Here is a 23,856-nt window from a genome sequence, read left to right as displayed (position 1 = left end):
CGGAAAGCAAAAATGGGTATGTTTGAAGGAATAGCGGTTCCAACAACGTTATATGGTTGCGAGGCATGGGCTATGGATAGAGTTGTACGGAGGAGGGTGGATGTGCTGGAAATGAGATGTTTGAGGACAATATGTGGTGTGAGGTGGTTTGATCGAGTAAGTAATGTAAGGGTAAGAGAGATGTGTGGTAATAAAAAGAGTGTGGTTGAGAGAGCAGAAGAGGGTGTTTTGAAATGGTTTGGTCACACGGAGAGAATGAGTGAGGAAAGATTGATAAAGAGGATATATGTGTCAGAGGTGGAGGGAACGAGAAGTGGGAGACCAAATTGGAGGTGGAAAGATGGAGTGAAAAAGATTTTGAGTGATCAGGGCCTGAACATGCAGGAGGGTGAAAGGTGTGCAAGGAATAGAGTGAATTGGAACGATGTGGTATAACGGGGTTGACATGCTGTCAATGGATTGAACCAAGGTATGTGAAGCGTCTGGGGTAAACCATGGAAAGTTCTGTGGGGCCTGGATGTGGAAAGGGAGCTGTGGTTTTGGTGCATTATTACATGACAGCTAGATAGTGAGTGAGAACGAATGTGACCTTTGTTTTCTTTTCCTAGTGCTACCTCGCACACATGAGGGGGGAGGGGGTTGTTATTTCATGTGTGGCGGGGTGACGATGGGAATGAAGGGGTAGTGTATAAATATGTATACAGTATGAATTTTGTACATGTGTATATATGTATATGTCTGTGTGTGTATATATATGTATACGTTGAGATGTATAGGTATGCATATTTGCGTGTGTGGACATGTATGTATATACATGTGTATGTGGGTGGGTTGGGCCATTCTTTCGTCTGTTTCCTTGCGCTACCTCGCTAACGCGGGAGACAATGACAAAGCAAAATAAATAAATAAAACGAAAGAATGGCCCGACCCACCCATATACACATGTATATACATACACGTCCACACACGCAAATATGCATACCTATACATCTCAACGTATATATATATATATACACACACAGACATATACATATATACACATGTACATAATTCATACTGTCTGCCTTTATTCATTCCCATCGCCACCTCACCACACATGAAATAACAACCCCCCTCCCCCCTCATGTGTGCGAGGTAGCACTAGGAAAAGACAACAAAGGCCACATTCGTTCACACTCAGTCTCTAGCTGTCATGTAATAATGCACTGAAACCACAGCTCCCTTTCCACATCCAGGCCCCACACAACTTTCCATGGTTTACCTCAGACACTTCACATGGCCTGGTTTAATCCATTGATAGCACGTTGACCCCGGTATACCACATCATTTCAATTCACTCTATTCCTTGCACGCCTTTCACCCTCCTGCAAGTTCAGGCCCCGATCACTCAAAATCTTTTTCACTCCATCTTTCCACCTCCAATTTGGTCTCCCACTTCTCCTTTTTCCCTCCACCTCTGACACATATATCCTCTTTGTCAATCTTTCCTCACTCATTCTCTCCATGTGATGAAACCATTTCAAAACACCCTCTTCTGCTCGCTCAACCACACTCTTTTTATTACCACACATCTCTCTTACCCTTGCATTACTTACTCGATCAAACCACCTCACACAACATATTGTCCTCCAACACCTCATTTCCAGCACATCCACCCTCCTGCGCACAACTCTATCCATAGCCCACGCCTCACAACCATACAACATTGTTGGAACCGCTATTCCTTCAAGCATACCCATTTTTGCTTTCCGAGATAATGTTCTCGATTTCCAAACATTCTTCAAGGCTCCCAGAATTTTCGCCCCCTCCCCCACCCTATGATTCACTTCCGCTTCCATGGTACCATCCACAGCCAGATCCACTCCCAGATATTTTTTTTTTTTTTTTTTTTTTTTTTACTTTGTCGCTGTCTCCCGCGTTTGCGAGGTAGCGCAAGGAAACAGACGAAAGAAATGGCCCAACCCCCCCCCCCCCCATACACATGTACATACACACGTCCACACACGCAAATATACATACCTACACAGCTTTCCATGGTTTACCCCAGACGCTTCACATGCCTTGATTCAATCCACTGACAGCACGTCAAACCCTGTATACCACATCGCTCCAATTCACTCTATTCCTTGCCCTCCTTTCACCCTCCTGCATGTTCAGGCCCCGATCACACAAAATCTTTTTCACTCCATCTTTCCAGATATATAAAACACTTTACTTCCTCCAGTTTTTCTCCATTCAAACTTACCTCCCAATTGACTTGACCCTCAACCCTACTGTATCTAATAACCTTGCTCTTATTCACATTTACCCTTAACTTTCTTCTTTCACACACTTTACCAAACTCAGCAACAGCTTCTCCAGTTTCTCATATGAATCAACCACCAGTGCTGTATCATCAGCGAACAACAACTGACTCACTTCCCAAGCTCTCTCATCCACAACAGACTGCATACTTGCCCCTCTTTCCAAAACTCTTGCATTCACCTCCCTAACAACCCCATCCATAAACAAATTAAACAACCATGAAGACATCACACACCCCTGCCGCAAACCTACATTCACTGAGAACCAATCACTTTCCTCTCTTCCTACACGTACAAATGCCTTACATCCTCGATAAAAACTTTTCACTGCTTCTAATAACTTGCCTTCCACACCATATATTCTTAATACCTTCCACAGAGCATCTCTATCAACTCTATCATATGCCTTCTCCAGATCCATAAATGCTACATACAAATCCATTTGCTTTTCTAAGTATATCTCACATACATTCTTCAAAGCAAACACATGATCCACACATCCTCTACCACTTCTGAAACCACACTGCTCTTCCCCAATCTGATGCTCTGTACCTCTGTACCTGCCTTCACCCTCTCAATCAATACCCTCCCATATAATTTACCAGGAATACTCAACAAACTTTTTTTTTTTTTTTTTTTTTTTTTATACTTTGTCGCTGTCTCCCGCGTTTGCGAGGTAGCGCAAGGAAACAGACGAAAGAAATGGCCCAACCCCCCCCCCCCCATACACATGTACATACACACGTCCAGACACGCAAATATACATACCTACACAGCTTTCCATGGTTTACCCCAGACGCTTCACATGCCTTGCTTCAATCCACTGACAGCACGTCAACCCCTGTATACCACATGACTCCAATTCACTCTATTTCTTGCCCTCCTTTCACCCTCCTGCATGTTCAGGCCCCGATCACACAAAATCTTTTTCACTCCATCTTTCCACCTCCAATTTGGTCTCCCTCTTCTCCTCGTTCCCTCCACCTCCGACACATATATCCTCTTGGTCAATCTCTCCTCACTCATTCTCTCCATGTGCCCAAACCATTTCAAAACACCCTCTTCTGCTCTCTCGACCACGCTCTTTTTATTTCCACACATCTCTCTTACCCTTACGTTACTTACTCGATCAAACCACCTCACACCACACATTGTCCTCAAACATCTCATTTCCAGCACATCCATCCTCCTGCGCACATCTCTATCCATAGCCCACGCCTCGCAACCATACAGCATTGTTGGAACCACTATTCCCTCAAACATACCCATTTTTGCTTTCCGAGATAATGTTCTCGACTTCCACACATTTTTCAAGGCTCCCAAAATTTTCGCCCCCTCCCCCACCCTATGATCCACTTCCGCTTCCATGGTTCCATCCGCTGACAGATCCACTCCCAGATATCTAAAACACTTCACTTCCTCCAGTTTTTCTCCATTCAAACTCACCTCCCAATTGACTTGACCCTCACCCCTACTGTACCTAATAACCTTGCTCTTATTCACATTTACTCTCAACTTTCTTCTTCCACACACTTTACCAAACTCAGTCACCAGCTTCTGCAGTTTCTCACATGAATCAGCCACCAGCGCTGTATCATCAGCGAACAACAATTGACTCACTTCCCAAGCTCTCTCATCCCCAACAGACTTCATACTTGCCCCTCTTTCCAGGACTCTTGCATTTACCTCCTTTACAACCCCATCCATAAACAAATTAAACAACCATGGAGACATCACACACCCCTGCCGCAAACCTACATTCACTGAGAACCAATCACTTTCCTCTCTTCCTACACGTACACATGCCTTACATCCTCGATAAAAACTTTTCACTGCTTCTAACAACTTGCCTCCCACACCATATATTCTTAATACCTTCCACAGAGCATCTCTATCAACTCTATCATATGCCTTCTCCAGATCCATAAATGCTACATACAAATCCATTTGCTTTTCTAAGTATTTCTCACATACATTCTTCAAAGCAAACACCTGATCCACACATCCTCTACCACTTCTGAAACCGCACTGCTCTTCCCCAATCTGATGCTCTGTACATGCCTTCACCCTCTCAATCAATACCCCCCCATATAATTTACCAGGAATACTCAACAAACTTATACCTCTGTAATTTGAGCACTCACTCTTATCCCCTTTGCCTTTGTACTCAACAAACTTATACCTCTGTAATTTGAGCACTCACTCTTATCCCCTTTGCCTTTGTACAATGGCACTATGCAAGCATTCCGCCAATCCTCAGGCACCTCACCATGAATCATACATACATTAAATAACCTTACCAACCAGTCAACAATACAGTCACCTCCTTTTTTAATAAATTCCACTGCAATACCATCCAAACCTGCTGCCTTGCTGGCTTTCATCTTCCGCAAAGCTTTTACTACCTCTTCTCTGTTTACCAAATCATTTTCCCTAACCCTCTCACTTTGCACACCACCTTGACCAAAACACCATATATCTGCCACTCTATCATCCAACACATTCAACAAACCTTCAAAATACTCACTCCATTTCCTTCTCACATCACCACTACTTGTTATCACCTCCCCATTAGCCCCCTTCACTGAAGTTCCCATTTGCTCCCTTGTCTTACACACTTTATTTACCTCCTTCCAAAACATCTCTTTATTCTCACTAAAATTTAATGATACTCTCTCACCCTAACTCTCATTTGCCCTCTTTTTCACCTCTTGCACCTTTCTCTTGACCTCCTGCCTCTTTCTTTTATACATCTCCCACTCATTTGCATTTTTTCCCTGCAAAAATCGTCAAAATGCCTCTCTCTTCTCATTCACTAATAATCTTACATCTTCATCCCACCACTCACTACCCTTTCTAATCAACCAAACCCCCACGCTTCTCATGCCAAAAGCATCTTTTGCGCAAGCCATCACTGCTTCCCTAAATACATCCCATTCCTCCCCCACTCCCCTTACCTCCTTTGTTCTCACCTTTTTCCATTCTGTACTCAGTCTCTCCTGGTACTTCCTCACACAAGTCTCCTTCCCAAGCTCACTTACTCTCACCACTCTCTTCACCCCAACATTCTCTTCTTTTCTGAAAACCTTGTAGCCTACAAATCTTCACCTTCGTCTCCACAAGATAATGATCAGACATCCCTCCAGTTGCACCTCTCAGGACATTAACATCCAAAAGTCTCTCTTTCGCCCACCTATCAATTAACACGTAATCCAATAACACTCTCTGAGGGGAGGGGGCGAAAGTTCTGGGAGCATTGAAAAATGTGTGGAAGTCGAGAATGTTATCTTGGAAAGCAAAAAAGGGTGTGGTTCCAACAATGTTATATGGTTGCGAAACATGTGCTATAGATAGAGTTGTGCGGAGGAGGGTGGATGTGCTGGAAATGAGATGTTTGAGGATAATATGTGGGGTGAGGTGGTTTGATCAAGTAAGTAATGAAAGGGTGAGAGAGATATGTGGTAATAAAAAGAGTGTGGTTGAGAGAGCAGAAGAGGGTGTTTTGAAATGGTTTGGTCACATGGAGAGAATGAGTGAGGAAAGATTGATAAAGAGGATATATGTGTCAGAGGTGGAGGGAACGAGGAGAAGTGAGAGACCAAATTGGAGGTGGAAAGATGGAGTGAAAAAAATTTTGAGTGATCGGGGCCTGAGCATGCAGGAGGGTGAAAGGTGTGCAAGGAATAGAAAGAATTGGAATGATGTGGAATACCGGAGTCGACGTGCTGTCAATGGATTGAATCAGGGCATGTGAAGCGTCTGGGGTAAACCATGGAAAGTTCTGTGGGGCCTGGATGTGGAAAGGGAGCTGTGGTTTCGGTGCATTATTACATGACAGCTAAAGACTGAGTGTGAACGAATGTGGCCTTGTTGTCTTTTCCTAGTGCTACCTCGTGCACATGCGGGGGGGAGGGGGTTGTCATTTCATGTGTGGCAGGGTGGGAATGGGAATAAATAAGGGCAGACAGTATGAATTATGTACATGTGTATATATTTATATGTCTGTGTGTGTATAAATATGTATACATTGAGATGTATAGGTATGTATATTTGCGTGTGTGGACGTGTGTGTACATACATGTGTATGTGGGTGGGTTGGGCCATTCTTTCGTCTGTTTCCTTGTGCTACCTCGCTAACGCAGGAGACAGCGACAAGGCAAAATATAATAAGTTCTGTGGGGCCTGGATGTGGAAAGGGAGCTGTGGTTTTGGTGCATTATTACATGACAGCTAGAGACTGAGTGTGTACGAATGGGGCCTTTGTTGTCTTTTCCTAGTGCTACCTCGCACACATGAGGGGGGTTGTTATTTCATGTGTGGCGAGGTGGCGATGGGAATGAATAAATGCAGACAGTATGAATTTTGTACATGTGTATATATGTATATGTCTGTGTGTGTATATATATGTATACGTTGAGATGTATAGGTATGCATATTTGCGTGTGTGGACATGTATGTATATACATGTGTATGTGGGTGGGTTGGGCCATTCTTTCGTCTGTTTCCTTGCGCTACCTCGCTAACGCGGGAGACAATGACAAAGCAAAATAAATAAATAAAACGAAAGAATGGCCCGACCCACCCATATACACATGTATTACATACACTCCACCCCGCAAATATGCATACCTATACATCTCAACAAATATTTATATAATACACACACAGACATTTTTTAATATAAAACATTACAAAATTTCATTACTTGCCCTGCCTTTATTCATTCCCATCCCCCCAACCTCCCCACACATGAAATAAAAACCCCCCCTCCCCCCTCATGGGGTGGAGGTAGCACAAAAGGAAAAACAACAAAGGCCACTTTTCGTTCACACCAGCCCTCTAGCTGTCATTTTAATAATGCACTAAACCAAGCCCCCTTTTTTCCACACCAGGCCCCACAAAAAATTTTTTCCATGGTTTACCTCAGACATTCACAGGGGGCCGGGTTTTTAATTTCCCCATTGATGGGCACTTAAACCCCGGTATACCACATCAATTTCAATTCACCTCAAATTCCTTGCCCCCCCTTTCCCCCCCCCCTCCCTTGCAAAGGTTAAAGGCCCCCCCCGTCACTCAAAATCTTTTTCACTCCCATTTTTCCCAAACCCCAAATTTTGGTCCCCATTTTTCCTTTTTTTTTCCCTCCACCTCTAACAAAAATATATCCCTTTGTCAATCTTTCCTCACCCCTTTTCTCTCCTTTGGATAAAACCATTTAAAAAAAAAACCCCCCTCTTCTGCTCTTAAAAAAACCACCTCTTTTTATTTCCCACACCCCCCCCTTTTCCTTAAACCCCTTGCTTTAAATTTTTACTCGATCAAACCACCTCACCCCAAAACATTTGTCCAAAAACCCACCCTTTTCCCAGCCCCCACCACCCCCCCTTGCGCACAACTCAAACCCAAGCCCACCCCCTCCAACCATACAAAAATTGTTGGAACCCCTTTTCCCCTTAAAACATCCCCTTTTTTTTGTTTTTCCGAGATAATGTTCTCGATTTCCAAACATTTTTCAAGGCTCCCAAAATTTTTCGCCCCCTCCCCCACCCTATGATTCACTTCCGCTTCCATGGTCCCAAAAATCCACAGCCAGATCCACCCCAAAATTTTTTTTTTTTTTTTTTTTTTTTTTTTTTTTTTTTTTTTTTTTTTTTTTTTTTTTTTTTTAAATTTTGGGGGTGGGCTGTCCCCCCGGGCGTTTGCGAGGTAGCGCAAGGAAAAAAAACGAAAGAAAGGGCCCCAAACCCCCCCCCCCCCCAAAAAGTACATACCAGTCCACAAACCCCCAAATATACATACCAAAAACAGCTTTAAAATTTGGTTTTTCCCCCAGACGTTTCCCAAAAGGGCCTTTGGGGGGGAAATTTCAATCCACTGACAGCAGGGTAAAACCCCCTGTATACCAAAAATCGCCCCAAATTTCCCCACTCTTTTTTTCCGGCCCTCCCTTTTTCCACCCTCCTCCCATGCAGGCCCCCCCAAAAACCTTTTTATCCCTCCCAAAAAAAAAACTTCCCCCAGCCCCCAAAATTCCCCCCGGCCCTCACCCCCCAAAAAAGGCCTTTTTAAACCCCCCCACACACTTTAAAACCCAAAATCACAACAGCCCTTTTTCCAGGGTTTTTCATATTAATCAAAACCCCCAGTGGGTGTTTTTTCCCTCAAACGAACAACAACGACTCACTTCCCAAGCTCTCCCCATCCACAACAAAAACTGCATACTTGCCCCTCTTTCCAAAACTCTTGCATTCACCTCCCTAACAACCCCATCCATAAACAAATTAAACAACCATGAAGACATCACACACCCCTGCCGCAAACCTACATTCACTGAGAACCAATCACTTTCCTCTCTTCCTACACGTACAAATGCCTTACATCCTCGATAAAAACTTTTCACTGCTTCTAATAACTTGCCTTCCACACCATATATTCTTAATACCTTCCACAGAGCATCTCTATCAACTCTATCATATGCCTTCTCCAGATCCATAAATGCTACATACAAATCCATTTGCTTTTCTAAGTATTTCTCACATACATTCTTCAAAGCAAACACATGATCCACACATCCTCTACCACTTCTGAAACCACACTGCTCTTCCCCAATCTGATGCTCTGTACCTCTGTACCTGCCTTCACCCTCTCAATCAATACCCTCCCATATAATTTACCAGGAATACTCAACAAACTTTTTTTTTTTTTTTTTTTTTTTTTATACTTTGTCGCTGTCTCCCGCGTTTGCGAGGTAGCGCAAGGAAACAGACGAAAGAAATGGCCCAACCCCCCCCCCCCCATACACATGTACATACACACGTCCAGACACGCAAATATACATACCTACACAGCTTTCCATGGTTTACCCCAGACGCTTCACATGCCTTGCTTCAATCCACTGACAGCACGTCAACCCCTGTATACCACATGACTCCAATTCACTCTATTTCTTGCCCTCCTTTCACCCTCCTGCATGTTCAGGCCCCGATCACACAAAATCTTTTTCACTCCATCTTTCCACCTCCAATTTGGTCTCCCTCTTCTCCTCGTTCCCTCCACCTCCGACACATATATCCTCTTGGTCAATCTCTCCTCACTCATTCTCTCCATGTGCCCAAACCATTTCAAAACACCCTCTTCTGCTCTCTCGACCACGCTCTTTTTATTTCCACACATCTCTCTTACCCTTACGTTACTTACTCGATCAAACCACCTCACACCACACATTGTCCTCAAACATCTCATTTCCAGCACATCCATCCTCCTGCGCACATCTCTATCCATAGCCCACGCCTCGCAACCATACAGCATTGTTGGAACCACTATTCCCTCAAACATACCCATTTTTGCTTTCCGAGATAATGTTCTCGACTTCCACACATTTTTCAAGGCTCCCAAAATTTTCGCCCCCTCCCCCACCCTATGATCCACTTCCGCTTCCATGGTTCCATCCGCTGACAGATCCACTCCCAGATATCTAAAACACTTCACTTCCTCCAGTTTTTCTCCATTCAAACTCACCTCCCAATTGACTTGACCCTCACCCCTACTGTACCTAATAACCTTGCTCTTATTCACATTTACTCTCAACTTTCTTCTTCCACACACTTTACCAAACTCAGTCACCAGCTTCTGCAGTTTCTCACATGAATCAGCCACCAGCGCTGTATCATCAGCGAACAACAATTGACTCACTTCCCAAGCTCTCTCATCCCCAACAGACTTCATACTTGCCCCTCTTTCCAGGACTCTTGCATTTACCTCCTTTACAACCCCATCCATAAACAAATTAAACAACCATGGAGACATCACACACCCCTGCCGCAAACCTACATTCACTGAGAACCAATCACTTTCCTCTCTTCCTACACGTACACATGCCTTACATCCTCGATAAAAACTTTTCACTGCTTCTAACAACTTGCCTCCCACACCATATATTCTTAATACCTTCCACAGAGCATCTCTATCAACTCTATCATATGCCTTCTCCAGATCCATAAATGCTACATACAAATCCATTTGCTTTTCTAAGTATTTCTCACATACATTCTTCAAAGCAAACACCTGATCCACACATCCTCTACCACTTCTGAAACCGCACTGCTCTTCCCCAATCTGATGCTCTGTACATGCCTTCACCCTCTCAATCAATACCCTCCCATATAATTTACCAGGAATACTCAACAAACTTATACCTCTGTAATTTGAGCACTCACTCTTATCCCCTTTGCCTTTGTACTCAACAAACTTATACCTCTGTAATTTGAGCACTCACTCTTATCCCCTTTGCCTTTGTACAATGGCACTATGCAAGCATTCCGCCAATCCTCAGGCACCTCACCATGAATCATACATACATTAAATAACCTTACCAACCAGTCAACAATACAGTCACCTCCTTTTTTAATAAATTCCACTGCAATACCATCCAAACCTGCTGCCTTGCTGGCTTTCATCTTCCGCAAAGCTTTTACTACCTCTTCTCTGTTTACCAAATCATTTTCCCTAACCCTCTCACTTTGCACACCACCTTGACCAAAACACCATATATCTGCCACTCTATCATCCAACACATTCAACAAACCTTCAAAATACTCACTCCATTTCCTTCTCACATCACCACTACTTGTTATCACCTCCCCATTAGCCCCCTTCACTGAAGTTCCCATTTGCTCCCTTGTCTTACACACTTTATTTACCTCCTTCCAAAACATCTCTTTATTCTCACTAAAATTTAATGATACTCTCTCACCCTAACTCTCATTTGCCCTCTTTTTCACCTCTTGCACCTTTCTCTTGACCTCCTGCCTCTTTCTTTTATACATCTCCCACTCATTTGCATTTTTTCCCTGCAAAAATCGTCAAAATGCCTCTCTCTTCTCATTCACTAATAATCTTACATCTTCATCCCACCACTCACTACCCTTTCTAATCAACCAACCCCCCACGCTTCTCATGCCAAAAGCATCTTTTGCGCAAGCCATCACTGCTTCCCTAAATACATCCCATTCCTCCCCCACTCCCCTTACCTCCTTTGTTCTCACCTTTTTCCATTCTGTACTCAGTCTCTCCTGGTACTTCCTCACACAAGTCTCCTTCCCAAGCTCACTTACTCTCACCACTCTCTTCACCCCAACATTCTCTTCTTTTCTGAAAACCTTGTAGCCTACAAATCTTCACCTTCGTCTCCACAAGATAATGATCAGACATCCCTCCAGTTGCACCTCTCAGGACATTAACATCCAAAAGTCTCTCTTTCGCCCACCTATCAATTAACACGTAATCCAATAACACTCTCTGAGGGGAGGGGGCGAAAGTTCTGGGAGCATTGAAAAATGTGTGGAAGTCGAGAATGTTATCTTGGAAAGCAAAAAAGGGTGTGGTTCCAACAATGTTATATGGTTGCGAAACATGTGCTATAGATAGAGTTGTGCGGAGGAGGGTGGATGTGCTGGAAATGAGATGTTTGAGGATAATATGTGGGGTGAGGTGGTTTGATCAAGTAAGTAATGAAAGGGTGAGAGAGATATGTGGTAATAAAAAGAGTGTGGTTGAGAGAGCAGAAGAGGGTGTTTTGAAATGGTTTGGTCACATGGAGAGAATGAGTGAGGAAAGATTGATAAAGAGGATATATGTGTCAGAGGTGGAGGGAACGAGGAGAAGTGAGAGACCAAATTGGAGGTGGAAAGATGGAGTGAAAAAAATTTTGAGTGATCGGGGCCTGAGCATGCAGGAGGGTGAAAGGTGTGCAAGGAATAGAAAGAATTGGAATGATGTGGAATACCGGAGTCGACGTGCTGTCAATGGATTGAATCAGGGCATGTGAAGCGTCTGGGGTAAACCATGGAAAGTTCTGTGGGGCCTGGATGTGGAAAGGGAGCTGTGGTTTCGGTGCATTATTACATGACAGCTAAAGACTGAGTGTGAACGAATGTGGCCTTGTTGTCTTTTCCTAGTGCTACCTCGTGCACATGCGGGGGGGAGGGGGTTGTCATTTCATGTGTGGCAGGGTGGGAATGGGAATAAATAAGGGCAGACAGTATGAACTGTGTACATGTGTATATATGTATATGTCTGTGTGTGTATATATATGTATACGTTGAGATGTATAAGTATGTAAATGTGCGTGTGTGGATGTGTCTGTATATACATGTATATGTGGGTGGGTTGGGCCATTCTTTCATCTGTTTCCTTGCGATACCTTGCTAACATGGGAGACAGCGACAAAGTATAATAGAAAAAAGAAAAAAAAAATATATACATATGTGTATATGAGTGGATAAGCCATTCTTCATCTGTTTCATGGAGCTATCCCACTGATGATGGAAATGGTGATCAAACATACCACATTGTTCCAATTTACTCTATTCCTTGCATGCCTCTCACCCTCCTGTATGTTCAGGCTCTGATCGCTCAAAATCTTTTTCACTCCATCCTTCCACCTCCAATTTGGTCTCCCATTTCTCCTTGTTTCCTTCACCTCTGACATATGTATCCTCTCTGTCAAACTTTCCTCAATCATTCTCTCCATATGACCAAACATTTCAACAAACCCTCTTCTGCTCTCTCAACCACACTCTTTTTACTTCCACTCATCTCTCTTACCCTTTCATTACTTACTCGATCAAACCACCTCACACCACATACTGTCCTCAAACATTTCATTTCTAATACATCCACCCTCCTCCATGCAACCCTATCTACAGCCCATGCCTCACAACCATATAATATTGTTGGAACCATTATTCCTTCAAATATACCCATTTTTGCTCTCCAAGATAATGTTCTATCTTTCCACATATTCTTCATTGCTACTAGAACCTTTGCCCCCTCCCCCACCCTGTGACTCACTTCTGCTTCCATGGTTCCATTTGCTGCTAATTTTTCTCCATTTAAACTTACATCCCAACTAACTTATCCCTCAACCCTGCTGAACCTAATAACCTTCCTCTTATTCACATTTACTCTCAACTTTCTCCTGTCACACACTTTTCCAAACTCAGTCACTAACTTCTGCAGTTCCTCATTCGAATCAACCATCAGTGCTATGTCATCAGTGAACAACTGACTCACTTACCAGGCCCTCTCATCCCAACAGATTGCATACTCGCCCCTCTCTCCAAAACTCTTGCATTTACCTCCCTAACCACTCCATCCATAAACAAATTAAACAACCATGGGGGTATCAAACACCCCTGCCACAAATGGACCTTCACTGGGAACCAATCACTCTCCTCCATTCCTTCTCGTACACATGCCTTACATCCTTAATAAAAGCTTTTCACTGATTCTAGCAGCTTACCTCCCACACCATATACTCTTAAGATCTTCCACAAAGCATCTCTATCAATCCTATCATATATCTTCTCTAGATCCATAACTGCCACATACAAATCCATCTGATTTTCTAAGTATTTCTCACACACATTCTTCAAAGCAAACACCCGATCCACACATCCACTACTACTTCTGAAACCATACTGCTCCTCCCCAATCTGATGCTCAGTACATGCCTTCACCCTCTCAATCAATACCCTCCCATGTAATTTTCCAGTAATACTCAACAAACATGCCTCTGTAGTTTGAACACTCACCTTTATCCCTTTTGCCTTCGTACAATGGCACAATACACTCATTTCACCAATGCTCAGGCATGATCCATACATATACTGAATGTCCTTACCAACCAATCAACAACACAGTCACCCCCTTTCTTAATAAATTCAATTGCAATACCATTTAAACCTGCCACCTTGCCAGATTTCATCTTCCACAAGGCTTTCACCACCTCTTCTCTCATAACCAAACCATTCTCCCTGACCCCTCTCACTTTGCACACCACCCCAGCCAAAACATCTTACACCTACCACTCTATCATCATATATATTCAACAAAGCCTCAAAATGCTCACTCCATCTCCCTCTCTCTTCATCACTATCTGTTATCACTTCCCCCTTGCCCCTTCACCAATCTTCCCATCTGTTCCCTCGTCTTACGCATATTATTTACCTCCTTCCAAAACATCTTTTTATTCTCCCTAAAGTTTAATGATAACCTCTCAACCCAACTATCATTTGCCCTCTTTTTCAACCCATGCACCTTCCTCTTGACCTACTGCTGCTTTATCTTGTACATCTCCCAGTCATTTGCACTCCTTCCTTGGAAGTATTGTCCAAACACTTCTCTTTTCTCTTTCACTAACAACTTTACTTCTTCATCCCACCACTGGCCATCCTTTCTGATCTGCCCACCTCCCACCTTCTCAAGCCACATACATCTTTTGTACATGCCATTGCACATGCCATCACTGCTTCCCTAAAAACCTTCCATTCCTCACCCACTCCCCTCATGTTTTTGCGCTCACCTTTTGCCATTTCTACACTCAATCTCTCCTGGGACGTGTATAGGAAGTCCCAGGAGAGACTGAGTGTAGAATGGCAAAAGGTGAGAGCAACTGATGTGAGGGGAGTGGGTGAGGAATGGGATGTATTTAGGGAAGCAGTGATGGCATGAGTAAAAGATGCATGTGGCATGAGAAAGGTGGGAGGTGGGCAGATTAGAAGTGGCAGTGAGTGGTGGGATGAAGAAGTAAATTTTCTAATTACAAAGTTATAAATTTCTTAAAAGTACTAATTAATTGTTTGGAAGAGTGGTGATTGAGAGGGTAGTGGCTTGCAAAGAGCATTAGACTTGGGGGAGTGGGAATAATGTGGTTTTAGGAGTGTTAGAGGATGTGTGATCAGGAAATTGCTTTGAGAAACAGAATTTGTGTGGCATTTTATGGTCTTGAGAAAGCACATGACAGGGTTGGTAGAAGTGCCTTGTGAAAGGTGTTATGACTGTAAGAGTGACTTTTTATCAAGAGAGTAAGTGTGTACAAATTGGTAAAGAGGAGAGTGAGTGGTTCAATGTGAAGGTGGGCCTGCAGCAGAGGTATGTAATGTCACCATGGCTGTCCAATCTGTTAATGTATGGGGTGGTGAGGAAGGTCAATGGAAGGGTCTTGGTGGGGCAGACAGGTATGCATTCTGTTGCGGTTGGGGGGGGCCAAGGAGGCGAGTCAGTTGTTGTTTGCTAATGACACGGTATTGTTGGATAATTCAAGTCAGAGACTAGAGAAGCTAGTATCTGAGTTAAGAAGTATGTTTGAATGGAGAAATTTGAGAGTAAACGTGAATAAAATTTAAGGTTATTAAGCTTAGCAATGGAGAGATATGGTTAGTTGGGGTTTAATTATGAAAGCAGAAAACTTGGATGAAATGATGTATTTCAGACACCTGGAAGTGGACATGGAAGCAAATGGATTCATGGGAGCGGAAGTAAGTTAGAGGGTGGGGAAGAGACAAAGGTCCTGGGACCAATAATGAATGTGTGGGAGGGGTAATATGGACATCTTTGAAGGTATAAGAGTACTGACAGTGTTGTAACAATGTGAGGAATGTGCTACAGATGAAAATGTATAGGTGCTGAATCTGTTGTATATGAAATGTTAAGGACAATATGTGATGTAAGAAGTGATAGGGTAAAAGATTCATTATTCATTTATCATACTTAATCACCATCTGCATTAGCAAGGTAGCACAAGGAAACAGACGAAAGAATGGCCCAACCCACCCACATACACATGTACGCATTCACACTTGCTACCTTCATCCATTCCTGTCGCCACCCTGCCACAAAGAAAACAGCATCACAGCCCCCGCTTCAGTAAGGTAGCACCAGGAAAACGGAAAAAAAAGGCCACATTCGTGGACACAGAAGCCATACAGGTGATTAGAGAGAAGACAATGAGATTCAAGATGTCTGAGGATATGGGAGTTGAGGAGGGTTACAAAGACTATGGTAATAGTACATGTCAAAGCAACAGGATGATAGTTAAAGGGGTTAGAAGGATCCCCCTTCTTAGGGATGGGATGTACTACAGCATTCATTGAAGGAGAATGGAAAGTTGAGCATGATAATCCAAAAATCCTTGTCTGCTAACCTTGGCAAATTCATGTGGTAGCCCTGGAGGTAGAAGAGGAGGCCTGCCATCTATAGGAGGAGTCTGGGTGAAGGGAATCACCAACAGTTGGAAATCTTCTGGGTTCATCACTTCACAAGTACCTCCCAGAACTCCTTCACTACCTGAAAATAAAAGTACAATAACTTTTGAATGACAAAGTTTTATCTTGGATTAGAACAAAATTTCTCACAGTAGTTTAAAGACTGAGAAAGGCTGTACTGGATGCTAGAGTTGTGAGAGGATTCTTTGGAGACTCTGACCATTTCACAGGTCTTGTGGGAATGAGGAAGAGGGAAAAGTGGAGGTGAGGTGTACGGAAGAGTGGAGGTAAAAGTGTTTACATGAGAAAGACAGACAACAGGAGGCCTGGTTGGCCCACAACTGGGTTATATAGGAAAAAAAAAGCAGCTGCAGTTTTTAAGCTAACACTGACTCCCCAATGCTGCACATCAGCCTTCTAGTTGCCCTATTACCACTGTCACTTATAACTTTATTTCAGGCATTTTTCTCAGAGTATACCTGAATTTATATGTCTAAATGACTTTTGAAGGCATTTATAACCTAAGCATTCACTACATCTGATGGCAATTTATTCCAGTGTTCAACAAACGTATAAGAAAAGAAGTTTGTGATTTACTTTATCAAACTCATTTAGAATTTGGAACACTTGGATTAAGTCACCACGAAGTCTACATTTCTTGAGGGAGTAGAGATCCAATTGCTTTAGCCTCTTTTAGTATGCCAAATTTATAAGGGATGGGATCAATTTTTTTGTGCGTGTTTGTACCTGCACTAATTTTTCCTCATCTTTTTTATATTTTGGGGACCATCATTGGACTGCATATTCAAGATAAGGTCTTACTAGAGAATCATAGTGTGAAATTTTTTTTTTGGCATCTTGTAACCTATGTTCCTGGCTAGACACTGTTTAGTGTATTTTAGATTGTCAGTAATGACAATTCCAGGTCCTTTTCTTAACTTACATTAGTTAGAGAGTTTTCAAATAGTTTGTAGTCGTAACGTATATTCTTGTCTCCAAAGTGCATAACTCTACACTTGTCTACATTAAACTTCATTTGCCATCTGTCCAACCACTCTCCTAGTAAGTTAAGATCTCTGAATCATTTCGCAGTCCCACATGTTTACAGCTCTACGTCCTAGTTTAGTATCAAACTTACCTCCCAATTGACTTGTCCCGCAACCCTACTGTACCTAATAACCTTGCTCTTATTCACATCTACTCTCAACTTTCTTCTTTCACATACTTTACCAAACTCAGTCACCAGCTTCTGCAGTTTCTCACCCAAATCAGCCACCAGCACTGTATCATCAGCAAACAACAACCGACTAACTTCCCAAGCTCTCTCATTCACAACAGACGGCATACTTGCCCCTCTTTCCAAGACTCTTGCATTCACCTCCCTAACAACCCCATCCATAAACAAATTAAACAACCATGGAGACATCACGCACCCCAGCCACAAACCAACATTCACTGAGAACCAATCACTTTCCTCTCTTCCTACTTGTACACATGCCTTACATCCTCAATAAAAACTTTTCACTGCTTCCAGTAACTTTCCTCCCACACCATATATTCTTAATATCTTCCACAGAGCATCTCTATCAACTCCATCATATGCCTTCTCCAGATCCATAAATGCTACATACAAATCCATTTGCTTTTCTAAGTATTTCTTACATACATTCTTCAAAGCAGACACCTGATCCACACATCCTCTACCACTTCTGAAGCCACACTGCTTTTCCCCAATCTGATACTCTGTACATGCCTTCACCCTCTCAATCAATACCCTCCCACATAATTTCCCAGGAATACTCACAACAAACTTATACCTCTAAAATCTGAGCACTCACTTTTATTCCCTTTGCCTTTGTACAATGGCACTATGCAAGCATTCCACTAATCCTCAGGCACCTCACCATGAGTCATACATACATTACATAACCTTACCAACCAGTCAACAATACAGTCACCCCCTTTTTTAATAAAGTCCACTGCAATACTATCCAAACCCGCTGCCTTGCTGGCTTTCATCTTCTGCAAATCTTTAACTACCTCTTCTCTGTTTACCAAATCATTCTCCCTAACCCTTTCACCTCAACCAAAACACCCTATATCTGCCATTCTATCATCAAACACATTCAACAAACCTTCAAAATACTCACTCCATCTCCCCCTCACATCACCACTACTTGTTATCTCCTCCACATTAGCCATCTTCACTGTTCCCATTTGTTCCCTTGTCTTATGCACTATATTTACCTCCTTCCAAAACATCTTTCTATTCTCCCTAAAATTTAACGATACTCTCTCAACCCAACTCTCATTTGCCCTCTTTTTCACCTCTTGCACCTTTCTCTTGACCTCCTGCCTCTTTCTTTTATACATCTCCCAGTCATTTGCAAAAAATCATCCAAATGCCTCTCTCTTCTCTTTCACTAATAATCTTACTTCTTCATCCCACCACTCACTACCCTTTCTAAACTGCCCATCTCCCACACAAAATTCTCATGCCACAAGCATCTTTTGTGCAAGCCATCACTGCTTCCCTAAATACATCCCATTCCAACTCCACTCCCCTTATGTCCTTTGTTCTCACCTTTTTCCATTCTGTACTCAGTCTCTCCTGGTACTTCCTCACACAAGTCTCCTTCCCAAGCTCACTTACTCTCACCACTCTTTTCACCCCAACATTCTCTCTTCTTTTCTGAAAACCTCTACAAATCTTCACCTTTGCCTCCACAAGATAATGATCAGACATCCCTCCAGCTGCACCTCTCAGCACATTAACATCCAAAAGTCTCTTTCGTGCACCTATCAATTAACATGTAATCCAATAATGCTCTCTAGCCATCTCTCCTACTTACATATGTATACTTATGTATATCTCTCTTTTTAAACCAGGTATTCCCAATCATCAGTCCTTTTTCAGCACATAAATCTACAAGCTCTTCACCATTTCCATTCACAACACTGAACACCCCGTGTACACCAATTATTCCCTCAACTGCCACATTACTCACCTTTGCGTGCATTAAAATCACCCATCACTATAACCCGGTCTCATGCATCAAAACTACTAACACACTCACTCAGCTGCTCCCAAAACACTTGCCTCTCATGATCTTTCTTCTCATGCCCAGGTGCATATGCATCAATAATCACCCATCTCTCTCCTAACCCCTCACTAACCCCTGACTTTACTCCCAAGACATTCCCAAACCACTCTTCCCCTTTACCCTTGAGCTTTGTTTCACTCAAGAGCCAAAACATCCAGGTTCCTTTCCTCAAACATACTACCTATCTCTCTTTTTTTCTCATCTTGGTTACATCCACATACATTTAGATACCCCAATCTGTGCCTTCGAGGAGGATGAGCACTCCCTGCGTGACTCCTTCTTCTGTTTCCCCTTTTAGAAAGTTAAAATACAAGGAGGGGCGGGTTTCTAGCCCCCTGCTCCCGTCCCCTTTAGTCGCCTTCTAAGACACATGAGGAATGCGTGGGAAGTATTCTTTCTCCCCTATCCCAAGGGATATATATAGTTATGTATGTATATAAATTTATATGTACATGTATGTGTATATATATATGTGTATGTGAGTGAATGTGTCTTTCTTTGTCTTTTTCCTGGCGCTACCTTGCCAACACAGGAAATGGCGATCAAGGAGAGAGATCCACGTGCTGTTCACCGTTTCCATTCATATCACCTAATACTGTATGCCCCACAATTATATCCTCAACTACCATATTTCCCACATTTGCAGTGGAATCACCCATCATTAATACCTATAATCAAATCTGATGGCACACTTATTGGGCACCTCTCAAAACACTTGCCTATCTTGCTCAGCCTTCTCATGGTTAGGTGCATAGGTGCTAATAATCATACACCTCTCAAAATCCATTTTCATTTTCACTCATATACGCCTGGGGCTCACTTCCAAGGGCTACCCCTTCCTTAGATCTTGCCCTCACACTAATCTCAGACTTAATCCTCTTGAGACATTCCTAAACCATTCTTCCTCCTTAACTTTGAGCTTTGTTTCACTTGGCATTAGAAAATCTGTTTCTTTCCTTAAACATGCTATTTGTTTTTCCCTTCTTATCCTGGTTACATCCACACACATTTTGACACTTAAGCCTGAGCCTTTGAGGAAGACAGCGATTAGCACTCCTCATTTGGCTCCTTCTGTAACACTCTTAAGAAATTGAAATACAAGAAGGGGAAGATTTCCAGTACTCCTAATTGCTTCTTGTGCCTTCGTGAAGTAGAAACAGGAACATATATTCTAGAGCCTCATTTACACATATCCACTCTCTAGCTGTCATGAACAATTCACTGGGACCAGCAACTATCGTCCACAGTCAAAACTCCACAGACTATTCCAAGGTTTACATATGCTCTAACATTAAATCAAGAATATTAAGACAGTCTATACATTTCATGAAGAATGTCTAGCTACCAACGAATTCTGCTGTAATGAAGCATATATAAATGTAAATGCATTCCTGAACATTAAAATAATCTACTTGCTTCATGAAAAATATCTACCTGCCAGTGAATCTTGCCATGATGAAACTTACCTAAATGTAAAGGCCTGTTCCACATATTGATATGTGACTGAAGCTGCGCTTTGATCATGTGGTGTTTGAGTTTGGGGTAATGAATATTGAGGGGTGCCAGTGTGACACCTTGTGTACGTCCTCCCACTAACAGTGGTCTCTGTGGTGTCAAAGTGTGTACTATTACACCTCGACAATCTGCTATTACTACAGACCGTGCTGCACACACTACGACAGTATTACGACACTCACTTAAACGTATACGTCCTGATACAGGACCCAGCACTACTCGAGTGTCATGGCACTTGTGGATCACAGCATTTCTGAGGAAAGAAGATTCTTGGTTACAGATCAAAGAATGCATGACTCTGGTAGTGAAGAAAAAGAAACAGAACTAGTAATGAATACAGTGGCAACCAATGAATTTGGCACAAGCAAGCCCATGCCAATTATGTTAACACAAAGCTCTTTACCCCATCTAAAACAGTGCTGGAGTCTGCCAGTGAAGTTGGGGCCCTCTAGAGAGAAGTGGCAACTTTGTAACATGCCAGAATACCACATGAGCACAACTCAGTAGCAGTTTAGCTTTTGTAAGAGAGGAGAGTGTTATGTTGTGCTCGCCACTTAAGCCCTGGCTATTCTTTGTTTTTACCTTTTTCATACCTATACCACCTACTGTGGTTGGAAGTACTCACCTTACAAATTACATAATTGCTTCTGTAATTGCACTTTACAAGGGAAATGAGCCATTTAAGGAAATTTCTAATATTACGGGTGGGAGCTTGAGACAGTACAACAATGGATGAAGAAATTTAATGATAGGGGTGGCAATGCTACACCAACCCATGTGAAATGTCCTGGAAAGGACAGGAAAACCTCTCCACATACTCTTAATGTTCGTAAACGTCAAGCGGATGCAGATCCACATTTGAGAGCAAATGAATTACAAGAATTAACCATAGATTGCTCAGTGATGTATTAGTAATAACACTGCAGAACCACTTACATGAGGACCTTAAGTACCATCCCAAAATACCTCTAACCCATAGGCACTAAAAGAAAAGAGTCAATTTTACAAGAAGTGTGAAGTGTGGGATACAGCTAAGTTGAGAAATGTATTGTGGAGAGATGCATCAACCTTTTCTGAGACAAGTGGCCATGGCATGTGTCTGTAAGAACACTGTAAGCCTTGTAAAGTTTCCTGCTTCATTTATTGTATGGAGTTGTTCAGTTATGGTGGTGGGGACCTTGTAGTGCTGCCAAAGAATGATACTAAGAACAGATATACCTTGAGCTGCAGTGTGACCATCTTCCAGACTATTTAAAAAAAAAAGCAAGGTCAAAGTGTTTATGCAGGATGGGGCTCCCTGCTATACTGTCAAACTAGTCACTGATTGGCATAAGGAATGTGTGTTGTAATTTTTCAGTGACTGGCCTGGGAATCAACTGGATTTGAGTCCAACAGAAAACTTGTGGGTGCTTATGAAAATTAAATCATGTAACAGGGACACAGTATCACTAGCTAAGCTGGCAGTGGCCATTCATGAAAGATGGACCCTACATGGCTTCTGGACCTTTCCAATTCAGCTCCTAGTATTTTCAAGGAGTGTATACAGAGGAAATGGAAACCAATAATGTACTAGTCATTGGTGAATACACAGTTTTCATAATTTTGTTTCATGTTTATCCATGATGGTTGTGCTGCTGCCTCCATGCTGGAATGTAGGGGCAGCAGAGTATGTGAGAGATTATGAAATGAAACTGAAAAGATACAAAAATAATACTGTATTTAGAGGCGTGCAAGGAATAGAGTGAATTGGAATGTTATGTGGTATATCGGGGTCAATGTGCTTTCATTGGAATAAACCAGAGCATTTGAAGTGTCTGGGGTAAACCATGGAAAGGTCTGTGGGGCCTGGATGTGGATGGGGAGCTGTGGTTTCAGTGAATTACACATGACTGCTAGAGACTGAGTGTGAATGAATGTGGCCTATTTGTCTGTATTCCTGGCACTACCTCGCTGAAGCAGGGGATAGCGATGCTATTTCCCTGTGGGGCAGGGTAGTGACAGGAATGGATGAAGGCAAGCAAGTATAAATATGTACATGTGTATTTATGTAATGTCTGCATATGTGTACGTATATGTATGTATATGTTGATATGTATATGTATGTACATGTGCGTATGTGGGCGTTTATGTATTAAAGTGTGTATATGAGTGGATGGCCCATTCTTCTGTTTCCTGGCACTACCTCACTGACATGGGAAACAGCGATTATGTATAATATAAAAATAAATAATATAATGTATGCTCTAGGTCTTTAACCCTTTAACCTCTAAATCCATATACCTATGTCTGTCGGGGCAACACTTCCATCCATATGTACCTATGATGACCGACATTTACTGCCACAGTGGGTAGGTTTAGAGGATGCATATGTGTGCAGAATGCTTTTAAAAAGACATTAATGCTCAGTTACCTGCCATGCATGAAACAGCAAAGTAGAAAGTAAGCATTCATAAATATTTCTGCCATGGCCACAATTCAATCTACTTCTGCTAATAAATTCTCTGTTATACAGATTTTAACAAAAAAAGGAGGGGCAAGAGGAAAGGGAAGACTGGGAAAGAGATGGATAGATTGAAAGAAGCTTTCTGGTGCTGGGGCCGGAACAATCAAGAGGATGAGAGGCATGCACAGATTACAGAGAATTGGAGGAATGAGGTTACATAAGGGACGCAAAGTACTGTTAATGCACTGAACTGTGGCATGAGAAATAGTCAGGGGAAACCATAGAACAGTATGTAGGGCATGACTTTGGATGGTGGGCCCTGATTTTGTTGCTTCATACATGAAAGCTAAAGGGTATATGCAAGTGAGGCCAATGTTTGTCCATTAACAGTGCTAACTTACCAAAGGAGGAAACTATAAAGAGGTTGGAAAAGAATGAATAAGAAT

At 42.5% G+C, this 23,856-nt stretch overlaps 1 protein-coding gene across 13 annotated transcripts in view; it reads right to left on the bottom strand.

Annotated features, from left to right (window-relative positions):
• LOC139752964 (TBCC domain-containing protein 1-like) overlaps positions 1–23,856 on the bottom strand; it is a 152,165-nt gene that overhangs the window by 5,419 nt on the left and 122,890 nt on the right. For all 13 annotated transcript variants that reach the window (XM_071669107.1, XM_071669102.1, XM_071669113.1 and 10 more), the window contains 2 exons: positions 20,919–21,220; positions 16,288–16,430 (listed from right to left, as the gene is read on the bottom strand). In XM_071669107.1, the coding sequence (XP_071525208.1) occupies positions 16,288–16,430; positions 20,919–21,220 (445 nt within the window). The remainder of the gene's footprint in view (positions 1–16,287; positions 16,431–20,918; positions 21,221–23,856) is intronic.

Source organism: Panulirus ornatus, chromosome 13 (assembly GCF_036320965.1).
Source record: "Panulirus ornatus isolate Po-2019 chromosome 13, ASM3632096v1, whole genome shotgun sequence".
Taxonomy (NCBI): domain Eukaryota; kingdom Metazoa; phylum Arthropoda; class Malacostraca; order Decapoda; family Palinuridae; genus Panulirus; species Panulirus ornatus.
The sequence above is the reverse complement of the archived record's forward strand: the minus strand, read 5'-3'. Positions and strand labels throughout refer to the sequence as shown.